The sequence below is a fragment of the Tenrec ecaudatus genome, chromosome 16 (genome assembly GCF_050624435.1).
Source record: "Tenrec ecaudatus isolate mTenEca1 chromosome 16, mTenEca1.hap1, whole genome shotgun sequence".
NCBI classification, from domain to species: domain Eukaryota; kingdom Metazoa; phylum Chordata; class Mammalia; order Afrosoricida; family Tenrecidae; genus Tenrec; species Tenrec ecaudatus.
The window spans coordinates 89,815,366-89,836,855 of record NC_134545.1 but is presented as its reverse complement, the minus strand read 5'-3'; the positions used below and the strand labels follow the sequence as shown (position 1 = coordinate 89,836,855).

The 21,490-nt window shown below is 45.0% G+C and overlaps 1 protein-coding gene across 1 annotated transcript in view; it reads right to left on the bottom strand.

Moving 5' to 3' along the window:
* Window positions 1-21,490, bottom strand: part of SORCS3 (sortilin related VPS10 domain containing receptor 3) — a 682,071-nt gene that overhangs the window by 105,252 nt on the left and 555,329 nt on the right. The window contains exons 9-11 of the mRNA XM_075534344.1: window positions 11,820-11,999; window positions 1,834-1,980; window positions 383-485 (exon numbers count right to left, since the gene is read on the bottom strand). Of these exons, the coding sequence (XP_075390459.1) occupies window positions 383-485; window positions 1,834-1,980; window positions 11,820-11,999 (430 nt within the window). The remainder of the gene's footprint in view (window positions 1-382; window positions 486-1,833; window positions 1,981-11,819; window positions 12,000-21,490) is intronic.

The following is a 21,490-nucleotide window of genomic DNA, read 5'->3' as shown; positions in this document are numbered from 1 at the left end:
AAGACATTTTGTGGAGAATCCTCTGTGTACAAAGAAAGTGACCCCAACTTATATTTGGTGAGCTGGGAAGTTCATACATCGTGTTACCCCACTGTGAGAACTCTCCAGCAAAACACTCTTTCTCATCAGTTACTTGACATTGAGAGGAACTCTGGCCTCTTGCTCAACTCTGGGGACACCTCTGAGGGGGCAATAGCCTAGAAGTGACAAATGCTTGTGGCCCTTTGCACTTGGCATCCAAAGATGGGCTTGAGGGTTCATGAACCCAACCTGTTTTCTGGGGTGAACACGCCCGACTCTGACCTGATGCCCAAATGGGTGCATGTTCCCAAACTAGCTTACACATTTATTCCAGAAGAGGCCCCAAGACTGTTTTCCTTACCTGTAGCCACCACAAGTCCTGGGGCTGTCTCCTTGCTAGAGATCCTGCCTGAGGAATAGGGATTCTCAGAGATCTGCAAATGCAGGTGTAGGGAGCAGAAGGGCTGAAATGAAGAAGAGAATCGTATCATTTCAAGGGACACTGCCCCACACGAAATGAGTAGCATTCATCCAGGGTGCAGTACGCCACCACGGAAACACACACCATTCCTCTAGTTCCTGAATGCTTCCTCCCGCCCGCTCCCCGCCCACTACCGTGACCTAGTTCTACTTTACAAATCTGGCTAGCCTGGTGAACATATATTTACAGATAAGAGCTCTCAACACATGGAATTCAGGACAGATAAACCCCATAGGGACAGTAGTGGCAGTAGCAAGATCAGGAGGGAAAGGGGGTGGTTGGGGAGGGGGCAGGGGGAGAAGGGGGAACCCATCACAAGGTTGGATATCTAGCCCCCTTCCCCAGCCCAAAGGGGACAAATAGCAAACATGTTGTTGAAGGGAGACAATAGACAGTGTAAGATATGAAATAATAATTATGATATATAATTGATCAAGGATTCACAAGCATGGGAAGGTGGGGGAGGAAGGGGAAAAAAGGAGTAGCTTGTACCAAGGGTTCAAGTAGAAAATGTTTTGGAATGATGATGGCAACCTATGCACAAATATGCTTGATACAATTGATGTATGGAATGTTGTAAGAGCCCCCAATAAAATAATTTAAAAACATAACAATAAAATATAAGTAGGGTTCCAAAAAACCAAGATAACAATAACAAAAAGAAACAGCAAAGTGTTGTGGGTAGGAGTCCTCTCTGCTAAGACAGCCAGTACCTTCACACCAAGAGGTGACCTGAGCACCACTACTTGGCTCATTCCTGTTCGCCCTCCCAGCCACAACGTTTTGCATTCCATTCTCTCCCTCACTGTCATTCATCTATCAACGTCCTCTGCAGGGTCTACCACAATATTCCACGCAGCAAGAACCTTGGGAACTAACCAGCAAGCTGACCTTTCCTGGGCTGCCAAGGCAAACCTTGCTTACCTTGACCTTGTCGAGCAGTAATTCAGCTGTTACATCAACAGCAGCTAGCAGCTAGGTTGCTGCTACTAATATCTGTCTTAGATCCTGGAGCTCAGGATATTAGGCACTTCATATTAGGCACTTCAAAAATGCCACAGAAAAATGGAATGAAAAGATAAAGGGATTTTCCCACAAAGTTTCAGCTGCTCTCTTGTATACATTTATTCATCTTAAACAGAGCTGAATACAGAGGGGATTGATAGATTCTCAGTCTATGAAATTCAACTGACCTCCCCACCCCATTGGTATGGAAGCCTATCCTGGGAGTCCATAGTAAACCAGCAGTGGGCAAAATCATAAGACCTCTTAATTAAAAAAAAGCCATCCCAGATAATTAGCCTTCTGTGAATGTCAACTGGGCAACTGACCAGTAAGCAGTGCACTGGGCTCCCTCTCAAGTCCACATCCGGGGCTTGTAACAGGCGCCAATCCCTGCCTTTGTTGTACGTGATGTATGTCTTCACCTGCTCGTCCACCTTCTTATTTGCCAGGAATATCCCTTTGATACCTGCTACCTGGGAAAAAGAATGAGAAATAGGGAAACAAGTTGGGCCCCAAATCCTACCGTCTTGAAGGAATCTTGAGAGAAGCATTGTCATTTTTATTGACCAGTAGTTTCCAGAGGTGCTAGGTTAAAAAACAAAACAAAAACAATGAGGAGGATCATGATGAGAAACACTCTGTGGTCTCTGAATAAAAAGTAAAAGAAAGAAAATAAATTTTAGCCATGTGATTCTGTGCCCTGCAAATCCTCAGAAATCCCATTCCCTCGAAACCAGTGGTTCTCAACCTGTGGGTCACGACCCCTTTTGGGGGTCAAACGACCCTTTTCCAGTGGTCGTCCGATTCATGACAGTAGCAAAATTAGAGTTATGAAGTAGTGACAAAAATCATTTTATGGTTGGGGGGGTCACCACAACATGAGGAACTGTATGAAAGGGTTGCAGCATTAGGAAGGTTAAGAACCACTGCTCTAAACCATCTACCATCCTCTCCCTACCCCTAACACCCCCGCCAAGGTTTTGCCATTTTTTCCTTACCCATAATTCATGGTCAAATATTTCCTCTGAGGTGGATAATACTGAAGGAGAAACTGCTCCCAGAGAATATGTGCTCTGTCAATGGAGGGATTTTGTGGACAGCGTTTGAAGACATCAAGGGATAAGCCTTAATGAGTGAAACCCAGGCATCCCAATTAGAAATGAGGTGAGCCTTCGGCGCAGATAATCCAGCCTGGTGAGGGGGCTCCCCTAGCTACTCTCTCACCTTGGATACCTGGCATCTCATCCTTGGGTCTCAGCCAGCGGTCACTCTGAAAGAGGCAAAATGAGCCCTGACTTTCCTTTCTTCCCTCAGTTGGCCAGTAAAGGATATATGAGATAATACAGGGAATTCTTGCCAGGATTCCCACTTTATTGGGATTTGCATACCCTTGAGATTTTTGAAGGGAGATGAACGTCATCACAAGACAAGTACGGAGAGGATTAAAAGAGATTTCTCAAGCAGGAGGATTTGGAGTAAGTGCAAATTCCACTCAAACGTACTCATTCTAAGACCGCACGCTAAGTAATGCGGACAGAGGTTAGCATGACGGCGCCCCACATCAAAGCAAGATCCCTCTTGAATTCACATAAAGTTCCAGCATGTCCTATAACTGAAAAATTTACAAGAACAAAAGGCTGGATGGGAGGTTTTCTGTAAAGAGATACAAATCAAAATATCCACATTCTTCCTGGATCATTATTACTAGAGAGAGATTTCTTGACTGACTTCAGACAGAACACCAGGGAGACAGACTTGCACAAATGAGAATCTCTGTTCTTTTATGACATTATGTTGATGAGATGCATTTTCTTTCCCTTTTCTCCCCTACTAACCTGACTGGTTCTGAAGGAGAATTCCAACCCAAATAGAAGCAAGTCCAAATGTGAACAGAGACCGTCAAGGAGAGAACAAGATGATCGGGACGGGCGCCATCAGGAGACTTTGACGACTGGCCAACAATGCCATTGGGGAGATGACTAACTTAAAGGACGGGTAGGCTGAGGGCAGAAGCTAAACCTGGGGACTGCTTGAAGTCAGTGCTCGCTTCAGGAAGGCTGCACTCCGACCTTCACCCAGGGGACATGAGGCTCTCAGATAAACCCCGTCTTTAAAAGGAATTAGAAAGATGCTTCTCTTAAACCTGATTATCAGTCATGTTTATTCAAAGAAAGAAATCTTGTTCTCTAGAACTTTCTATGTGGGAGAATATTTGACTTTCTCTTTGGCCACAAAACTGATTTTTTCTGCTTGATCCCTAGCGACTGGCACCGCAAGTCAGCAGGCTCCCCCCAGCCCCGGCCCCCCAACATGTGAAGGTCTTGCTATCCACTTGCAGGCAGAAAACCCACAGGGAAATTGACTCACTGCTCCTGTGACTCCTGCTTCTCCTACCCCTGCCTCCCACTCAAATATGAACACATCATTGCTTAAATTACCCTCCAGCCAGCCATCTCCTACGCTCCTCTGAATGAGCATGCTCAGCAGCTGCTTTCTCGTCCCCGTGTTCTCCCACTGGCGGTGGCAGCACATGGACAGGTGTTTGCTGTGGGCTCCACATATCCTGACTGCCAGTCACCAGGGGGACTGAAACAGCGATGGAAGAAAACTTGCAAGAGAAGTCCCTCTCCATCCAGCTTCGAGGGTATTTCTGCTGTGGTTCATATAACTCCACAGGATCTCCCTCCTGTCAGGACAAGCCGGGCATTTCCCCTTTTTATTTGGAAAGTTCAAGGCCCCTACACTATTCCTGAATCGCTTCCTGGCTCTATGTCTTAGACAAATGCGTTGTAAGTTCGGAGAGCATTTGCTTCTGTGGACTCTAGGCTGATGGCTTTAGACAACAACTCAAGTTAGGAATTAATTCATATTGCAGCATAGTGGATCCAGATGGACTTATATATACATGCATGTACACACTGGAAATGGAGACATGCGTTTTAACTCTTCTCAATCCAAGAATGGGCTTGGCCTCTGATGGCCTTTAAACATCTTTCCTCCCACTTGTGTTTGAAATCAGAAACATTGCAACTGCTGCTGGTCCCAGGAGCCCAGGAAGGAAGGAGACTACCAAATGATGGTGACCTTAGGAGTGGGTGGTATAAAGTGTCGAGCCTGCATGACCCACTTTCCCTCTGGGAATCAATTTAAGATGCACAGGGACCTTGACAGCGAGCCCCTGGCAGAACACGTTGTCCAGGTGGAACGGTCATCTTTGGCTCACGTCCACGGCACTCCAGGACAAAGAAGCCAGGGTCCTGTTGAGAAAAGCAATTACTCTAGTCCGCCTGGGGCTGTCCCTAGAATCAGACCCATGGGGAGGGACTGAGGAGGGTCAGTTTGGAAAAAAAAAAGTCCCTGTGGAGCCTAAAAGCAGCTGTCCATCTGGCCTAAAAGGGAGGAAAACGGGTTGTGATGGAGCAGAGGGTGGAGGGCAGGCCTGGAGAGGGGGAGGGGAAACATCACTAAGATAAGCAGAGACCGGCTTCCTCAGCTTCCTCTCTCTACAACTTAAAATAGCTCATTATTTAAAAAAAGATATTGATAATATGTTGAAAAGATATTTGGGGCATGTTTTTGGAAAATAAAATATAACAACTAATTTCATTAGAATCTTCTTCTTTTATTGCTTATAGAACATTTAAAATTGTATATGGACCTTGCATTATTGATTGAATAAAAAGCACTGAATTAAGGCATTTCCATTGATACTGCTATTAATATAAAGAGCCACAAAATAAATGATTAAGATCCAAATGCATTGAATTAGAAATAGAAAATGCATTAGGCCAGCCTCTTGGAGCATGTTTCCACACCAAAACAAAGGTTGTTGGAGATATTTGCTTCTTGGTGTATCGATTCTACAGGTCTCTGAAACTCATGCTCACTGCTATGTTGTTGACACCGACTCATAGCGACCCTATAAGACAAGGTAGAACTGCCTCCGTGAGTTTCTGAGACTGTAACTCTTTACAGGAGTAGAAAGCCCACCTTCCTTTTTAAAAAAGGGTAGGGATTGAAAAAAACCCAATATTGTGGTTTCAAAAGTGTGCTAAGAAGTACTTTTCATGAAGGATAAAAACACAATGGATTCCCTTTCCCATCCTGAATCATCCTAGGGGAGGGGTGCGGTGATTATTCCCAAGTCTCTGTACCGGAGGGAAATGAATGGGCTGCACTGACAAACAGAGGTCTTCTTCCTCTCCCTCCTTCAGCTACGTGGTGGGCTCACATCACGAACTGCATTCACTGTTCCCGTCAGCCTTGGGTTTCTGGAGTGGGCTTCCTACATATTTCTCCTCTGATTGCGTAAATACATCCAGGACATGAGTGTATTTTGAGGGAGAAGTAGAACAATGCAGACTTTCTGTAGCAGGAGCGGCTTCCTTGGAAAGACTGGGAAGCAAATAATTTCTTAACTCACAAAATTTTGTGGGATTCAGTTGGGTTGATCTGTCCTAGTATCTCCACACCAAAGCCTGTGAGGTAAGGTTCTAAATCAATTCCCACTTTGCTCCCTCTTGGACACTACACTGGAAGGTTACTTAAGACCCCCATTATCCAGAAGAAGCATCAGAGATCTAAGTATGGGAAACGCAGAGAGTAGCTTTCAACACTGGGAGCTGTGATCAGCTCGTCACCTCATACCAAAAAGTGTCCTAGAGACAAGGAAGGCAAGTGTAATACTCTGGGCAGTCCTAGCCCATTCTTTCTCCAGTCCCTTCCATCCCTTGTGGCCACAGCCTTTCTGTAAGACTGAATACTGTTCACATTTTGTCATTATCCATAGTAGCTTTCTTTACAATATAACACACTGATGACACACCAAGATGTTCTCTACCACCAACACCTCTCACAACTAATTATCACCTGCAAAAACTTCATTACTACTAATAAAAAGTAACGTTGGGTAGCGATTTTCCTTGCAAGGGCATATTTTAAAACAGACTAAATTACCTCAATAATTTCATTATCTTCACTTGGATATTTTAGAATAGGCTTTCGTAAGCTGGAGAAACACAATATGAAGCTTAGAATTACCTTGATACAGAGGGCTACATCATCCACAAGAACATCATTTACTTGGTATGTAAATCTGAGAGAGGAAAGGAAGGGAGCCCGTAGGATGAGCCCTCAACTCTTCGGTCTTTTAATCACCTGCACCCCTTTACTCTACTGCGTGGACTCCTTTCCTCTGCTCTGGTGACTCCACCAGGCACGGCTTTCTCTCTATTTCCAAAAGTTCATCCTTAAAGGCAACCTGAGTACAAGTCTCCCAAATCCTTCAAAATTGGGTTAATCTTCCTCATCTGTGACCCCACAGGCGGAGGATTTGTGCCCCTTAGACAAGTTCCACTACAGTAACCATCTTTCTGGACTCATGCTTATCTCTTCAGTAGACTACGGGTCTCCTGCACCAGCTCCCCAAACCATCCAACAAACTAGTCAATAATTTAGCTGAATTTAATGTGAACACTTACTGGTTTCCCACACAACTTTCTCAAGGGCATTCAGAATCCAGCCAATTTTTCTCTCTGCCAACTAGCCATATGGTATGCAATTTTAGTTTCTCTGGGAATCTCTGGTGAAGAAGTTTAAAGACTAAAGACCCCTAGAGACAAATTAAATTGAACGTTATCTCTATGCTGCAGACTCTATCTCCAGGTGCTGAAGTGCATCGTCCTCTCCTCTAAAACCCTCCTATCTGGTCACGGTCTAGATAGGGCCAGGTTCCAATTTATATCCCCGTATTCCATGCTTTTCAGATACTGAACTCGACTACTTCTCCGGCCCTCACTCTGTACCTGACAAGCATCAAGTCCATTCTCTTAGACGGGATAGCTTACTGACGCCCAATTGGCAGCATCATTCCAATTCTTCTAGAATAACGTCCTTGACCTTAGGAAGGCTTTCCATTCATTTGCTCCTTTCACTCCAGGGGAAGATGACTGATCACCAAATAGCCATGTTTAAGAAAACCTCTCTTCTGTTTTTAGGATCTTCCTGAAAATATCATATTCCCTATCCCACTATGCTAGAGGACCAGCATTTCCATAGGAGTTTTTTGATTTACCAGTTCCAGCTAGGATTGGAGAGCTGAGTTCAGTACCGCGATCTTAGCAAGCCCTCACTTCCACCTACCTAAGTGTTGAGAGCAATATGCTGGCACTTGATTTGTTGATCCTGTTCTGTGTCTCTGTGACAGTTGGTGCTGATGCTAGGCAGGTAGAAAAGGACCTGTATTTATTCATCCCTCCCAGATCAACAGACTGAAGTCCAAGCTCCAGGAAGGCAAAAAAATGATGTCATAAGTCCCCTGCCTTATTTTGTGGTCTCCAACACAGGGTAGAGGCACGATCCACCCTGGAGAAGAGCCTCAATAGGGCAGGTTTTAAAAATGCTTCCCTGTCTGATAGGCCTTGCTACTCTCTCTCCAGAGGCAATGACACGCGCATTTTTTCCTCCCCCAAGATGGAAAATGTACTTCAGCAGGAGTTAAAAATTGCATGGATCCGGGCACATTCTTCAATGTGATTTATGCTACACTTCAGATCAGTGTGTCTTGTGCTTCTAAATGGCCACGGCATTCCAGGCTCCCTTTCACAGGAGAGGAACAGCATGTTGGCAAACTCATCTACCATATCAACAGAGTAGGAGATGCAAGGGTTGCTGGACTGAATGGTCATCTGCAGCACTATCTCCCATCATCTGTTTGTGCCCGATCACAGGGCTTGAATAATGGTTTTATCTAAAGCCTCCTTTATATGAGAAACCAGAACCTACAGTGGGCCTAACCCTGGGAAACTTAGTGCAGCTCCACATTCATCCAACCACTCCTAAAAGATGCAGCTTATTGTCCAATAACAAAGGTGTATTTCCCCTTTCTTGTATGATTAGATACACAGAAAGACACGCTCCTAACTCCATGTTATGTGCCTTTGTTATCTTTACCAGACATTTCCCAAAGTAGCTCTCTGGTGTTAAAAAGGTTATTTTTTAGTATTTATCAACTATGTCCTAGGTTATGAGAGTTTTCTGTTGTGTGTCTGGCCTAGTGGAATTCATATATCATCCTTTTGTTGTTTGTTTGTTTTCTTTTAAAAGGGCTAGATAAGTGGTGGAGTTCAGTATTGAGAAAGCATTGAATTCTAAGGAAATAATTTAATAATACATCTTGGCATAATCCTCCCTCTACCTAAAAGAAGAGCATTGTGTTAGTCTGGGTAAAGTAGGGAAACAAATCCACAGAAACTCATACGTATAAGAGAGAGTTTTATATAAATGGTAAGTGTACATTAAGAAGCATCCCAACCCAGTGCTGCTCAAACCCATAGATCCAACATTAACCCATATGTCCGACACCAATATACAAGTTCCTCCTCAATCTCACAAAACACACACAATGATGCCAACTGCAGGAGAAATGCCGAATCAATGAGCGTTTAAGCATCTCAGCGCTGGCAAGGAGTCTCTACGCAATTGCTCCAGCACCCAGGGCTGCATTGGGGTGGGTCCATGTGGCTTCTCCTCAGGGATGTCTCGTAGGAAGCCTTGACAGCTGAAGCAGGGAATTGGCTAAGGCACCTGCACCCTGGTCTGACCATCGGAAAGCAAGAGACCTGAGAACGAGGAAGGTGAGGCTCACAGAGCCATATATCAATTCACCCTTCAATTACTCCTACATGTGTTTATCGGCCAGGTTAGCACATTAACCTTAACTATCTCAATCCACCCCTTGCCAACTTGGCACCTGTACATAATTCTTTCACCTAACAATTTCAGTCAAGTAACACTTACACCTTAGTCCTGTGAATATATTCCCCCTACCTATGAAATTTTGTAAGCCAACTACTTCCTGCTTTTATGAAGAAAACTCCTCTCTGGGACTGAATGTTAAAGGGAGCCTGTGGGCAGGCTGAAATGCTTGCTAGGTGACCACCTGGATCTACTTGTTGAGTGGATGTGGGAGAAATGCAGCAATAAAGAGATGGGTTGAGTGTGGCCACTGACACCTGAGGACTTGGTTTACAGGAAAAAGAGAAGACGAGAGAGGTTGACTGGTCTAAAGTTCATGACCTAGAACGAGTGGGCTAGGCATGTTGAATATTTGTGAGAACCATGGTCCACAGGCAAGGTAACCAATAGGCACCCTGTGGAGGCTCAGTAAGGCAGCCCACATTGAGTTGACCAGGACCCAACTAGATGAGATTTTTGAGCCTATGGACTTGTGCATATTTTTTATGACTTTATGGATGGCCCGTCCTGATTTGACTTTGCTTATGGATGCGGACTTCAGAAGGTTCCAACTGGAATGGAGATTCTTCATGTCAAAAAAATGATTGTCTCCTCAGAGCACTGGGTTGATGTAAATGGGCAGTGTAGAAATTGGATACCCAAAACTGGGAGGATAAAGACATGAAGTGGTTGGCTTACAAAGTTTCATAGATGGGGGGAACATATTCATAGGACTAAGGTGTAGGTGTTACTTAACTGGAATTGTTAGGCAGCAGAATTGTGTACAGGTGCCAAGTTGGTAAGGGGTCAATTGAGTGAGTTAAGGTTTATTGTGCTAACCTGGCTGATAAACACATGTGGGGTTAATTGAAGGGCAGAGAGAAATATGGCTTGGTGAGCTTCGCCTTTCTAATTCTCGGGTCTCCTGCTTTCTGATGGTCAGACCAAGGTGCAGCTGCCTTGGCCAGTTCCCTGCTTCAGCTGGCAAGGCTCACTTCCTGCGAGACATTCCTGGGGAGAAGCCACATGGACCTACCCCGATGCAACCTTGAGTGCTGAAGCAGCCGGGTGGAGACCCCTGCCAGTGCTGAGAAGCATAAATGCTCACTGATTCAACATGTCTCCTGCAGTTGGCATCAATGCATGTCTTTTGTGAGATTGAGGAGGACTTTTTAGATTGATGTTGGACAAATGGCCTAATATTGGATCTATGGGCTTGAGCAGCACTGGGTTGGGATGCTTTCTTAATGTACACTTACCCTTGATATAAAACTCTCTCTTACACATATGAGTTTCTGTGGATTTGTTTCCCTAGTTTACCCAGACTAACACAAGCATCAACCTTAAATGTTTCCTTTACTCCCTGTAATTGAACAAACTACTTAGATGCTAAGGTAGGGATGCTGGGACTCTGAAAAACCCTGCTCACAGGTGAAGCCAGTGTGAAGCAAAAACTCATGGATGACCCCTTGGTTCTGCATGCCACTCCCACTTCTTGAAAGGAAAACTGCCAAGAAGTGAACAGCTGCCAGGGGCCATCAGAAGCAACTACTCCAAAGTGACACACTGTTCTTCCCGAGGTGACCACAGCCAGCCCATCCCCTGTGGGCTTGTGCACCGAATCCCAGTGAATGTTGGATCACACAGTGTCTTTTCTGTCCTCACATCTCTCCTAGGTGATCAGTGAAGACCCTTCATTGTGACCAAGACCGCCAAATGTCACCCATTATCATTTAGGGTCACTGGAACATCTAGGATTGTAAACCTCCAGCTCCAATATTTATTGTAGCACTTCTGAAGATAGCTAAAAGGTGGAAACAATGGAAACTCCCATCAATAAGGGAATGGCTTACGCATGCAGTGGACTATTACTCTGTTAAAAAGAGAAGTCCTTGTGTACCCTCAAACATGGCGTGCCTAGAATACATTCTGCTGAATATCCAAGGACACATGGGCATGATCTCACTTAGATGAAATAGGCAAATATATAGAAACCAAGGATAATTAGTGGTTACCAGGGACAGGAGGGAGAGAGGTAGCAACAAATGTTTGTCTATAAGGCATTGGGTTTACGTCAACAGTGTTGGAATAATTTGGAAAAGGATAGCAACAGATAATAGCACGTAGAGAACGTAGCCGATGTCACTGAATTGTACTTGTGGAAACTGTTGGCCGGGAGAAGGAGAAGACTCCTAGAACAGCTCAAAGTACTTAAAAGATCACCAAGCCCACGCTTCATTCTCCATATGTGACCACACTCATATACATAGGAATGCAGATTTGATTTTGGATACCCTGTGTTGAAGGTTGTGGGAGGCAATCACCACACTAGATACTTCACGTGCATCATCTCTCGTTCTCCCAATAACCTCGGTATATAAACATTTGTATTCCCCACCTCCCAGGTAGACATTAAGGCACAGAAACGTAAAGTTGCTGGCCCACAGTCACACACTTGTTCAACGGGTGTTGCTGAGATCTGAAGCCAGGACTTGCTGACGTCAATCTTTGCTTTTATACCACTGACATTCGTGAGGAGGAGAGGCGGGTCCGAGGAGGGTCAATCTTGGCGACATACCTCATACAATTCAATAATGATATTTCCCATTAGGCCGCGGCTGCTCTTAATGTTCTCCATGGCCAGGGTGAAGTAGACCCCACGTGTGTCCGAGATGTACAGGTTGTAGGTGTCGTTCTGGTTCCACTCTTGGACCGCGGCGAATACTTGGTTCTCATCGGTGCTGATGATGTGCATGTCCTGCGAGAAGACAGAAGGCCTGTGGAAAAGCAGATCTGTGCATGCTCCTGCCTACTGGAGCCCCGGGAAATTACCATGACTTATGAAATGACTGAGGGAAAAAACTGAATGCTGGACAATTCAGTGCTGGACCAAGGCTGTAAATTGAGCATCATGATTTTTGTTCCTTGCTAAGTGACAGGTGGGCATCATTTCCCGAGGCTTCAAGGGATTCGTTCACTTTCATTTTTTATTATAATATCTGAAAGCTAGTGTTAGTGTTAACAGAGACATATAGCCTTAGGATAGGAAACTCACAAATGCAAAAAAAAAAAAAAAAAAGACAAGGCTTATTGCTCCTCTAGATTTTGATTCATGTTTTCAACTTTGGAAATGTGATAGTTTTCAAACTCCCAGTTGTGAGGATTGCCGGAGGGGTGTTATAGAGGCAGGTCTCTAAGAGTTTGATTCTCCAAACCCTGCTGTCCCCAGAGCAGTGTCACTCAAATCTGCTTTCAGTGCTGGCATTTTACAGGACTGTTGTCTGAGGTCTTAGGAGGAAGAAGTGAGTGACAATCTACTGCAGATAAAATAAAGTTCTAGTTGAAAATTAGTGCTGTAGTGAACATGATAAGCAATCTGGAATTTAGTGTTTAGAGTCATAAAATTGTCCCTGTTAGAAGTCCGCTGCATGATTTCAATAAGTTAAGTCTCCTTGAGCTTCAATTTTTCTACCCTGAAAACGGAAAAGATTGGGCTAGTACTAAATGCAGCTCACTTTTAGGAACTATGAAGAGGCACTAAATGTGTGCTATAGCAATTAAAAATCGAAATAATCTTAAGAGGGAGGCAGTAGGATTCTTACCATTTTATTGGAGTAGCAGCTTGCCTCAAGTTAATTAGTGAGGTCAGATTTTAAAACTCTGACTGCAATAATGGCTGAACTTTTAATTATCCGGATATATCAACAACACATGAATAAGGTTCTTGGTGGCTCCTTCTTCCGCAGTGGGGAGCTAAGTCCTTCTTGGTTGTCTCTGCTGGCATTTGTAAGACCAGTGACCGCTTCCAGCATCACAGCAACACATAAGCCACCATAGGACAGGGTGGGCCAAGCCATTGTGTTTCCAATGGGCTCATATGCACGTGATAGCTGGGGACTGAATAAGGAGACTGCATTTGAATTGTGGTGCTAGAGAAGAGCATTGAGCATATCATGGACAGCTGAAGGGACGAACAAATCTGTCTTGGAAGAAGTACAGTCTCTGTTGTTCTTCCCCCTGGATGGGGGTGTGTGGTTATGGACCATTCATTGTGATCAGTTCCCCCCACCCCCTTTTGGTATCTCTATTCCCATTCCTGTTCCTGGGTTCCATGCATTGTGAGTTTTATCTCTTGCCTGTACTTAGGTACATGTTCCCTTCTAGTCTAGATTGTAAAGCCGCACTGGGGTCACAATAGCAAGAAGTGAGGAGGCCTCATGGGATCCCTGATTGACTCATCCCCCTCCCTGCGACCCCTCTGTGGGGGAGGATGTTCCATTGTCTGTAGATGGGCTTTGGGTCTCCGTTCAAACCCCCTTCCATTCTCATCAATGCATTGTTGTTTGTTTGTTAACTGTTGTGATTCAGCTCCTGAATCTGCAGTCTTTTCGCTGGAGCCAATCGTGCCTGGCACCTCAGCTGCACATGTCCCTATGTTCTCAGCCCTGGCACCTCACACTAACGCTAACTCCCTGGCACCTGGCCTCACTTGTGTTTGTAACCCTGGACTGAACAATTCCTAAAATCAAACACCACACTCCACAATTGTGAATCTTCCGATGCCTGTTGCCCGGTCTTGAGGATACCAGAGGGGAAGGGAGACAGTGCTTGGTGTGAGATTTGAAAATAATTAACAATCTACAATCTATCAAGGGGCCATGAAGGTTGGGGGCACGGGAGAGGCAGGGGAAAAAAGAGGAGCGGATCCCAAGGGCTCAATGGAAAGTAAATGTCTAGAAAAGAATGGTGGAATATCCATACTGCTACGTCAACTACAATTGATGGACGGATTGTAACAAGATTTGTAGGAGCCCCCAATAAAATGATTTTAAAGAGAGAGAGAGAGAAAACAAGTGCCAAACAACAACAACAACAAAGTACAGTTAGAGTGCTCCTTGGAGGCAAGGATGGCAAGATTCCGTCTTGCCTACGTTAGACATGTTGTCCGGAGAGGCACGTCCTTGATGGAAGACATCATGTTAGGCAGAGCAAAGGGGCAGTGAAAGAGAGGAAGTTCCTCCGTGAGATGGACTGACAGCAAGGCTACCACAATGGGCCCAAGCATGGGATTGATTGTGAGGATGGAGCAGGACCAGGCAGTGCTTCGTTCTGCTGCACATAAGGTCACTGTGTGTCAGAATTGACTCGATGGACCCCAATACCAACAGTAAAAACCTATGAAATTCTAACTCCAGCCTGAATTCAGCACCTGAAGCTGCAGTCTTTTCGCTGGAGCCAACCGTGTCTGGCACCTCAGCTCCACGTATCCCTATGTTCTCAGTCCTGGCACGGACGCACTAACACTAATGCCCTGGCACCTGGAGTCACTTGTGTTTGTAATCCTGGACTGAATCATTCCTAAAACCAAACACCGCCGTCCACAATTCAAAATCATTTACAGAAGCCAGTTTTCACCTGCTGCTACACCGTGTGCAGATATTACTACAAAGTTTTCAAACTCGCTTAGGGAACTTATGGCATCCACATGCCATTTTGGCATGGATGAACATTTGTGACAAGGTGGGAGCAGTTGAAGAGTGCATAACTAGACAGGTGCATATGCCCCAAAGTAACAGAGTCCCAAGCGAAAAGGAGAACACCTGACACGAGTGTGGAAAGCACTGGTAACAAGGGAAAGGGCAAAAACCAAAAGAACTGACAGTGGGCAAACGATCAGGAAGATTCTTGTCTCTAACAACCTTTGTTCTTCTCCTAGAAATGGTTTCAGCAAGTACAAAGAGGCAGCGTCTATAAGGAGTCCCCGAGCAATATGACTGGTTAATGTGTTCAGCTACCGAACCTATGCAGGTTTGATCCACCTGAAGGAGTCTGAGGAGGGACATTTGGCAATTACTTTCCAATAAATTAGCCATTGAAGATTCTACAGTGCCACAAAGTTGTACTGTAACACACATGTGGTTGGAATGGATTCCGTGGCACTTGGATTGGAAGTTCATTTGATTTGAACAACTGGGAGTCGGGAAAAGTTGTAGGTCTTTCCAGTGGTGATTCTGCTAAGTCTCAGCCTAAAGCCTTGAGCTCTCCAGATCACCTTGCTGAAGACCTTGCTTGCTCATTTGTGTTTACCTACCTTGTAGAACTAAGGGATCCTGCTGAGATGCTTGAAAATGAAAATAAGACATACTCTTAAAAACCATGTGAGCTGGCATGGAATGAATTCCCAAAAAACTCAGTAGGAGGGGACATAGCAGCTGCAGGAAATACAGATTAAATTCAGTTAACCTGTTAAAAATTCAATAGAAACGTCTGGCTTTTCCCAGATGTTTTAGTCATAAAAATGAATGAGCTAAGTTATTTGAGACAAAACTAATGCACAAGAAGTAGGGGGAAAACACTAACTTAAAACACTGGTATGTCGTCAGGAGGAGAGGCTTGTTATGTGTATATTATGAGGTTTGGGTTGTTCTGAGGCTCCCTGACCTAGTGAATAGAGATGCCAGACTTAAAGAGTCGAGACTTCTCTTTAGTATCTATGGTGCTGGGATATCTAGCTGAGAAAGTCTTAATTCATCAAAAGTCACATGACTAATAATAAATGACATTACTAAAATTTAAACCTGAGATAATTTGAGTCAAGAGATTCATCAGTGAAGGTACAACTTCGGTGTCCATCAGAGTAACCTGGGAATCTCAATTCCTGCAGAAGAGTGGGCACCACTGCTTGCTCTTCAGACTCACTGCTCTCGCTTCCACCAGGTGAACAAATCCACCAGGTGACTCTAATGTGCAAAGTTTGGGGAATCCTTTAAAAATGAAACAAAAATAAAACTCTGAAATTTTAGATGTCTTTCAAAATTGGTCTTATCATTGAATGAAGATCAACCAATCATAATCAGGAAATTAAGTTTCAGGAACAAAGAATAGCACCGTTAATTCACAATTGAGATTTGAATAATCATTAGACTCACTTCTGACATCTTGTTGTGTCACCTTCTTATTGGGTGTTTGTTACTTGTCTTGAAAACAGTGCTGGAGAAATCCATTGGTGATAAAGGGAGAAACTGAAGGAGGGGAAAGAACCAACGTACCTCAAAAGGTTCACGGACAGATTTTATTATCATTCAATCCCATTCCCAGGAGCTCTCTGAAGCTCCTTGATACAATAAGCGTAAGTTCCGATTGAGACTACTAAATCAGAATTTGAAAAGCATTCCATAGATGTCGGGGCCATTGAGTTGGTTCCAACCCGTGGCTACCGATGCACAACAGAAGTAAACACTGTCCCGTCCTGTGTCATCCACACCATCGCTGTTATGCGTGAGCCCATCGTTGCTGCCACCATGCCCACCATCTCGTTGAGGTACTGCTCTTTCTCTCGGACCCTCTACTTTGCCAAGTACCGGTCTCTCCTGACAGTCTCACCACCTTTGCATCTAAGGACAATTCTGGCTACACTTGTCCCAAGATCGATGTGTTTGTTCTCCTGGCAGTTCATGGCATGTCACAAATAAAACTTCATTTACTTTTGTGAAGGAGAAATAATTAGAAGTCACAATTTCTCTCTGCTGACTAAAAGCATCCTACTGGCACACAACAAATGCCAGCAGTTTGAACCCACCACCAGTTCCAGGGAGAGAGTTGCCTTCCTGAAGAAAGCAAACTGTAGGATAGCTCTACTCTATTTTCTAGGTTGATCTGGGTCACTGGTGACATAGTGGGTTTTGCACAGGGCTGTTAACCAGAATGTCAGCAGTTCAAATCTGCCCGCTGTCCTTCCAAGAAAGCTATTCCACCTGGGAAACCCATGGGGGCAATTCTATTCCATCCTCTAGGGTCATTCTAAGTGCAAACCAACTGGGCAACAGGGAGTTTTGTGATGAGTCAGAATGGACTCCTTGACAGTGGGGTTGGCTTTTAAGTTTGGTTTATGCTGACTGAAACCAATTATTTTAGTAAATAGCAGCTGTTTTAGAAACCAAAACCTTCGACTCTGGATGAACCAAGGGGCGACTCGTTTGTTGTTATGGAAGCTTTTTCCTATCATCAAAGCCTAGTGTAACTTTGGAGCCCGGGGGGCGCAGTGGTTACGTGCTCAGCTGTGATCCAAAGGGGCTGCAGTTCAAAACCACCAGGCGCTCGATGGGAGAACGATGGGGCTTTCTACTCCCATACGCAGGCACAGTCTTGGAAACGCACTGAGCCGGTTCTACTCTTGTCCCAGAAAAAGTCTCTGTGAGTCAGTATCTACTCCGTGGTTTGTTTGTTTAATGTAATTGCATTCATTATAAACAACATACGATTCATGATTAAGCATTTACCATAGGGACATAGAACATAAAACCCTCCAGAAAAAATGTTCTCCCGATGGGGGCAATGGCACATACACGGGTGGGCGTGACTAAGGACTACAGTGGAGGCACTGATGGTGGTGATAAGAGTGCGACCGTGCATGTGCGAGAGAAGGAGTGGGGCCTCCAAGGAAACCAATGGAATCAGGTGTCATGAAAAGCAGTTTCCCTCGGTGGGAGATGAGGGTCTAGAGAGGTCATATCATGAAGGGTTCTGTTTGCACATCGAAGTTTACTCAGGGTACCAAGTTGGCTAAGGTTTCAAGCTGGAGGAAAGCTGGACAATGTAGGGCTTTGGTTGGAGAGACTCGGGCTCACAGTGTGATCTTATTCACAGCGGAAGCAGAGTCAGAGTAGGCTTTCAGTGGGGCAATGCTAGGGGTACTGAAGGTAACTGAAAAGCTCCAGGGAACTATGCGGGAGGGTCAGAATCAAGGAACAAGGCACAAAGAACAAGTGATGAGGTAGTAAAGAGGCAGAATGTGGAGGAGGTCATGGTTGACAATGAATAAGGGGGGTTCAGCGGAATGATGGCAAGGCAGAAATGGGAGAAGAGATGATGGGGGAAGGGGACAAAGGGAAAGGATATAGCTACAGCGTAACCTAGACCTCTGACTCTAAGACGCCTCCTATTTTTCTCTAGATCATTATAATCTGAATGACATAAGCACTGTGTAATATGCTGGACATTTGTCTCGCTCGCTCGACCATGGGCTCCCAGTGAGCAAATGTATGTCTGTTTCTTCCCCACCTTGCAAAATACCTAGTACATGGTAGGCATCCCGCAAAAGTTTACTCAAAAAGTAAATGGAATAAGCAAGCCAACAGGGTGTAAGCTCAGGTCTAGACGGGTGAGATGGAAATGTTCAGGGAATACACTTCAGAGAGCCATTTCGGCACAGTTGATTCCAACTCATAGCGACCCTAGAGATTAGAGGAGAACTCTTCCTTAAGGTTTATGAGATGGTACATGTTGACGGGAGCAGACAGCCTTATATTTCTCCCACAGAGTGGCTGGGGGGTGGTTTGAACTGCCAACCTTGTGGTCACCATCCCAATGTCTAACCTACAGCTCCACTAGGATCCTTGTGGTTTAGACTTCAGTGGAGAGATAGAAACTGTGACTGTAGAGAGAGGAGCCACCAATATGAGGCAAAGATGGGAGGCACGCAGGAACCAACAAGAATGCAAAAGAGGACTGAGAAATCATTCACCAAAGGAAGAGAAGCATATAAAGTATGAACATTTTTGTTTGTTTCACTTAAAAATTGTTTTAATATAGATTTTGTTCTCTCATTCCCTCAAAGCACCAAATTCCCCAGAGAAGTGAAAACATTATGCTGTGGATGAGCCTGGTGGATGTGGCAGGTGGGTGGTCACTGGTGAGAACGGCTAGAAGGGATTTAGCGGAGGAAAGGAAAGGTGGAGGTGGTAGGATGAATGGAACTAGTAGTGGGTTAACAAGCTAGTCGGAAATGAGAGGAGAGTTTAGAATTTAAAGATTACAGTTTAAAATCGGTGTCCATTCCATAGCAGGGCAGGATAAATCAGTATTGGGTATTGGGGGAAATACACAAACTAAGAGAGGAGTTAATATGCCAGTCATCAATATAATGGTTTTCTAAGATAGAGTCCCCTTTTTTCTTTATCAGTGTGTGAAATCTCATGCAATGTCATCCGGTTGATTCTGACTCACAGTGACCATCTAGGGAAGAGGATCTGAGGTCGGACATTTTTACAGAAGCAAAAAGTGTCATCTTCTCTCCTCGGAGCGGTTAGTGGTTTCAAACAGCTGACCTTGTACTTAACAGACCAAGGTGAACCCACTATGCCACCAGGCTCCTTTGTGTCTAGAAGGAGACCAGCCATTGCCCACTGTTCAAATAGAAACCAATCCAGATTTAGATAAAAAACAACAACAACAACAAATAAAAAACCAAAGCCATTGGCATTGGGTCTATTGATTCTCAGTGATGCTATGCAGGGTGTTTATGAGAGCTGCCAGCTTCATTTTCCTCTCACAGAGCATCTTTCTCTCTGAACCTCCCACCTTGCTGTTAGCAGCCCACAGCCTAACCCACAGTGCCACCAGGTCCCTTCCACTTCGGGAAAGAGAAGTTCTTTCAGTAGGGCAGCACTGTAGTTACAAGATCTGAAAGGGCACCAGAGGGGAGACAGAAAGGACTTCCGTTGCTCCTTAGGGAGAATGGAAAGCAAGGCTAAAGTTTAGAAACTATTGTGGGAGAGAGTAGGGTGAACAATAATGGTTGACCAAGCAATATAATGGGAAATGTCAATCCTGCGGGGATCCAACCACCAGAAGGGACTTCTAAGTGGGGGGTGTTCTGAATTTCAATGTTTGCTTAATTTTAAGCTCAAGAGCAAGCCAAAATTCAGGCATTTAAGAGGAGCAAAACCTAATTAAGTTTGGTCCAGTTAAGATGATGTCATTCTTTCTAGATTAAACCATGGGGACAGTTTAGCCTGCAATTGGGACAGTCCAAGCCTGATGTTGTCATAGCGAGGAGGTCACCACCAGTCCCGTGGGGTGGGCTGGTTCTATGCAGCACATGGTTTCCTGGGGTGCACAATGGTTGGGAACTTTGTTAACCCTCCCTGTTTTCCAGGATTACCCCCAAACCAAATCTACCGCCATCAAGCTGATTTTGACTCATAACAACCATGTAGGATTGAGTCAAACTGCATCTTAAGAGTTTCGGAGACTGTCGGTCTGTGCAGGAGCAGACAGCCTCATCCTTCTCCCTCGGAATGGCTGGTGCATTTGAACCTCTAACCTTGAGGTTAGAAACACAATGTGCTTAGGGCACGGATAACGTTCACTCTCATCCCTATCAAGCTGAATCCTATGTGGAAACAAAACAAAATACTTGTAAAGTGACGATTAGAATAGCAGGTTAAGGAAAAGGCTGGTATCCGAGAGGCATACCAGATTCAGAGCTGTAAAACCAGATTCTTAGGCAATATTTCATCCCAGGTCAGGCTGGGATGAGATTCCACCCTGAGGCTGTTTCCATATTACTTCCCCCCGACCAGAGTTGGTCTTCAGGTTTGGACAGCACTTTGTATCGATTCACAGCCAGCCAGTCACTGAACGCTCAGGATTTTGCCACATTTCACAGGTGAAAAGATCTCCGCTCATGGAGAGGTTAGCTTTAGATTTACTGCCATCCAGTCCATGCTGACTCGCAGCTAAATCCCCTCCCCTCCGCTGTGGGTTCCCATGACTGGAACTGAATAGAAAACCCAGACTTTGTTCTATGGAGCGGCTGGCGGTTTTGAACTGCAGACCATGCAGGCCACGGCCCAACTCATAACCATGGAAACCCTGGCTCTCTGCTCATAAACTAAGCTGCCGTTTCACCAGAGCTGACACCATCTGTGTGTGTGTGTGTGTGTGTGTGTGTGTGTGTGTGTGTGTGTTTGTTCCAGGCCTTTCGGACTGTGAGTACCAGCTGCCCCCCAGATGGTTAAGGATGGCTCAGTACCAGGTGGCTGCTCCTGGGAAGGCCCCTCGTCACTAATGGTACTTGTTTCGATTCTCTGTGATACTCCACAGCCAGGGAGTGTCGCAGGGGAGTACGTCCTAGACAGAGAGCCTGGGAGCAGAGGTAGGAGGACATTAGTGATAAGGGAGCTTTCCGGGGTTTTCGTTGTGGAGCAAGATGCCTAACAGCAGCCACAGCACAGCAAGGAGCGGCCACAACTGACTTAAAATTTCCATTTTTGAGCAATAGAAAGAACTGCTATCCACCTCCCCTCCCCCTGCCACTGCTCACTCCCCACCTTCTCTTCGCCCACCGCCTCTTGTGGGCTTTGGCAATCTGGATCAACACCAGCTAATAAAGGGGATCAATACCCCTCCAGCTCTTTCCCCAGCAGCTGCTGTAGTAATGAGAAGCTCCTCTGAGGAAGTTCTATA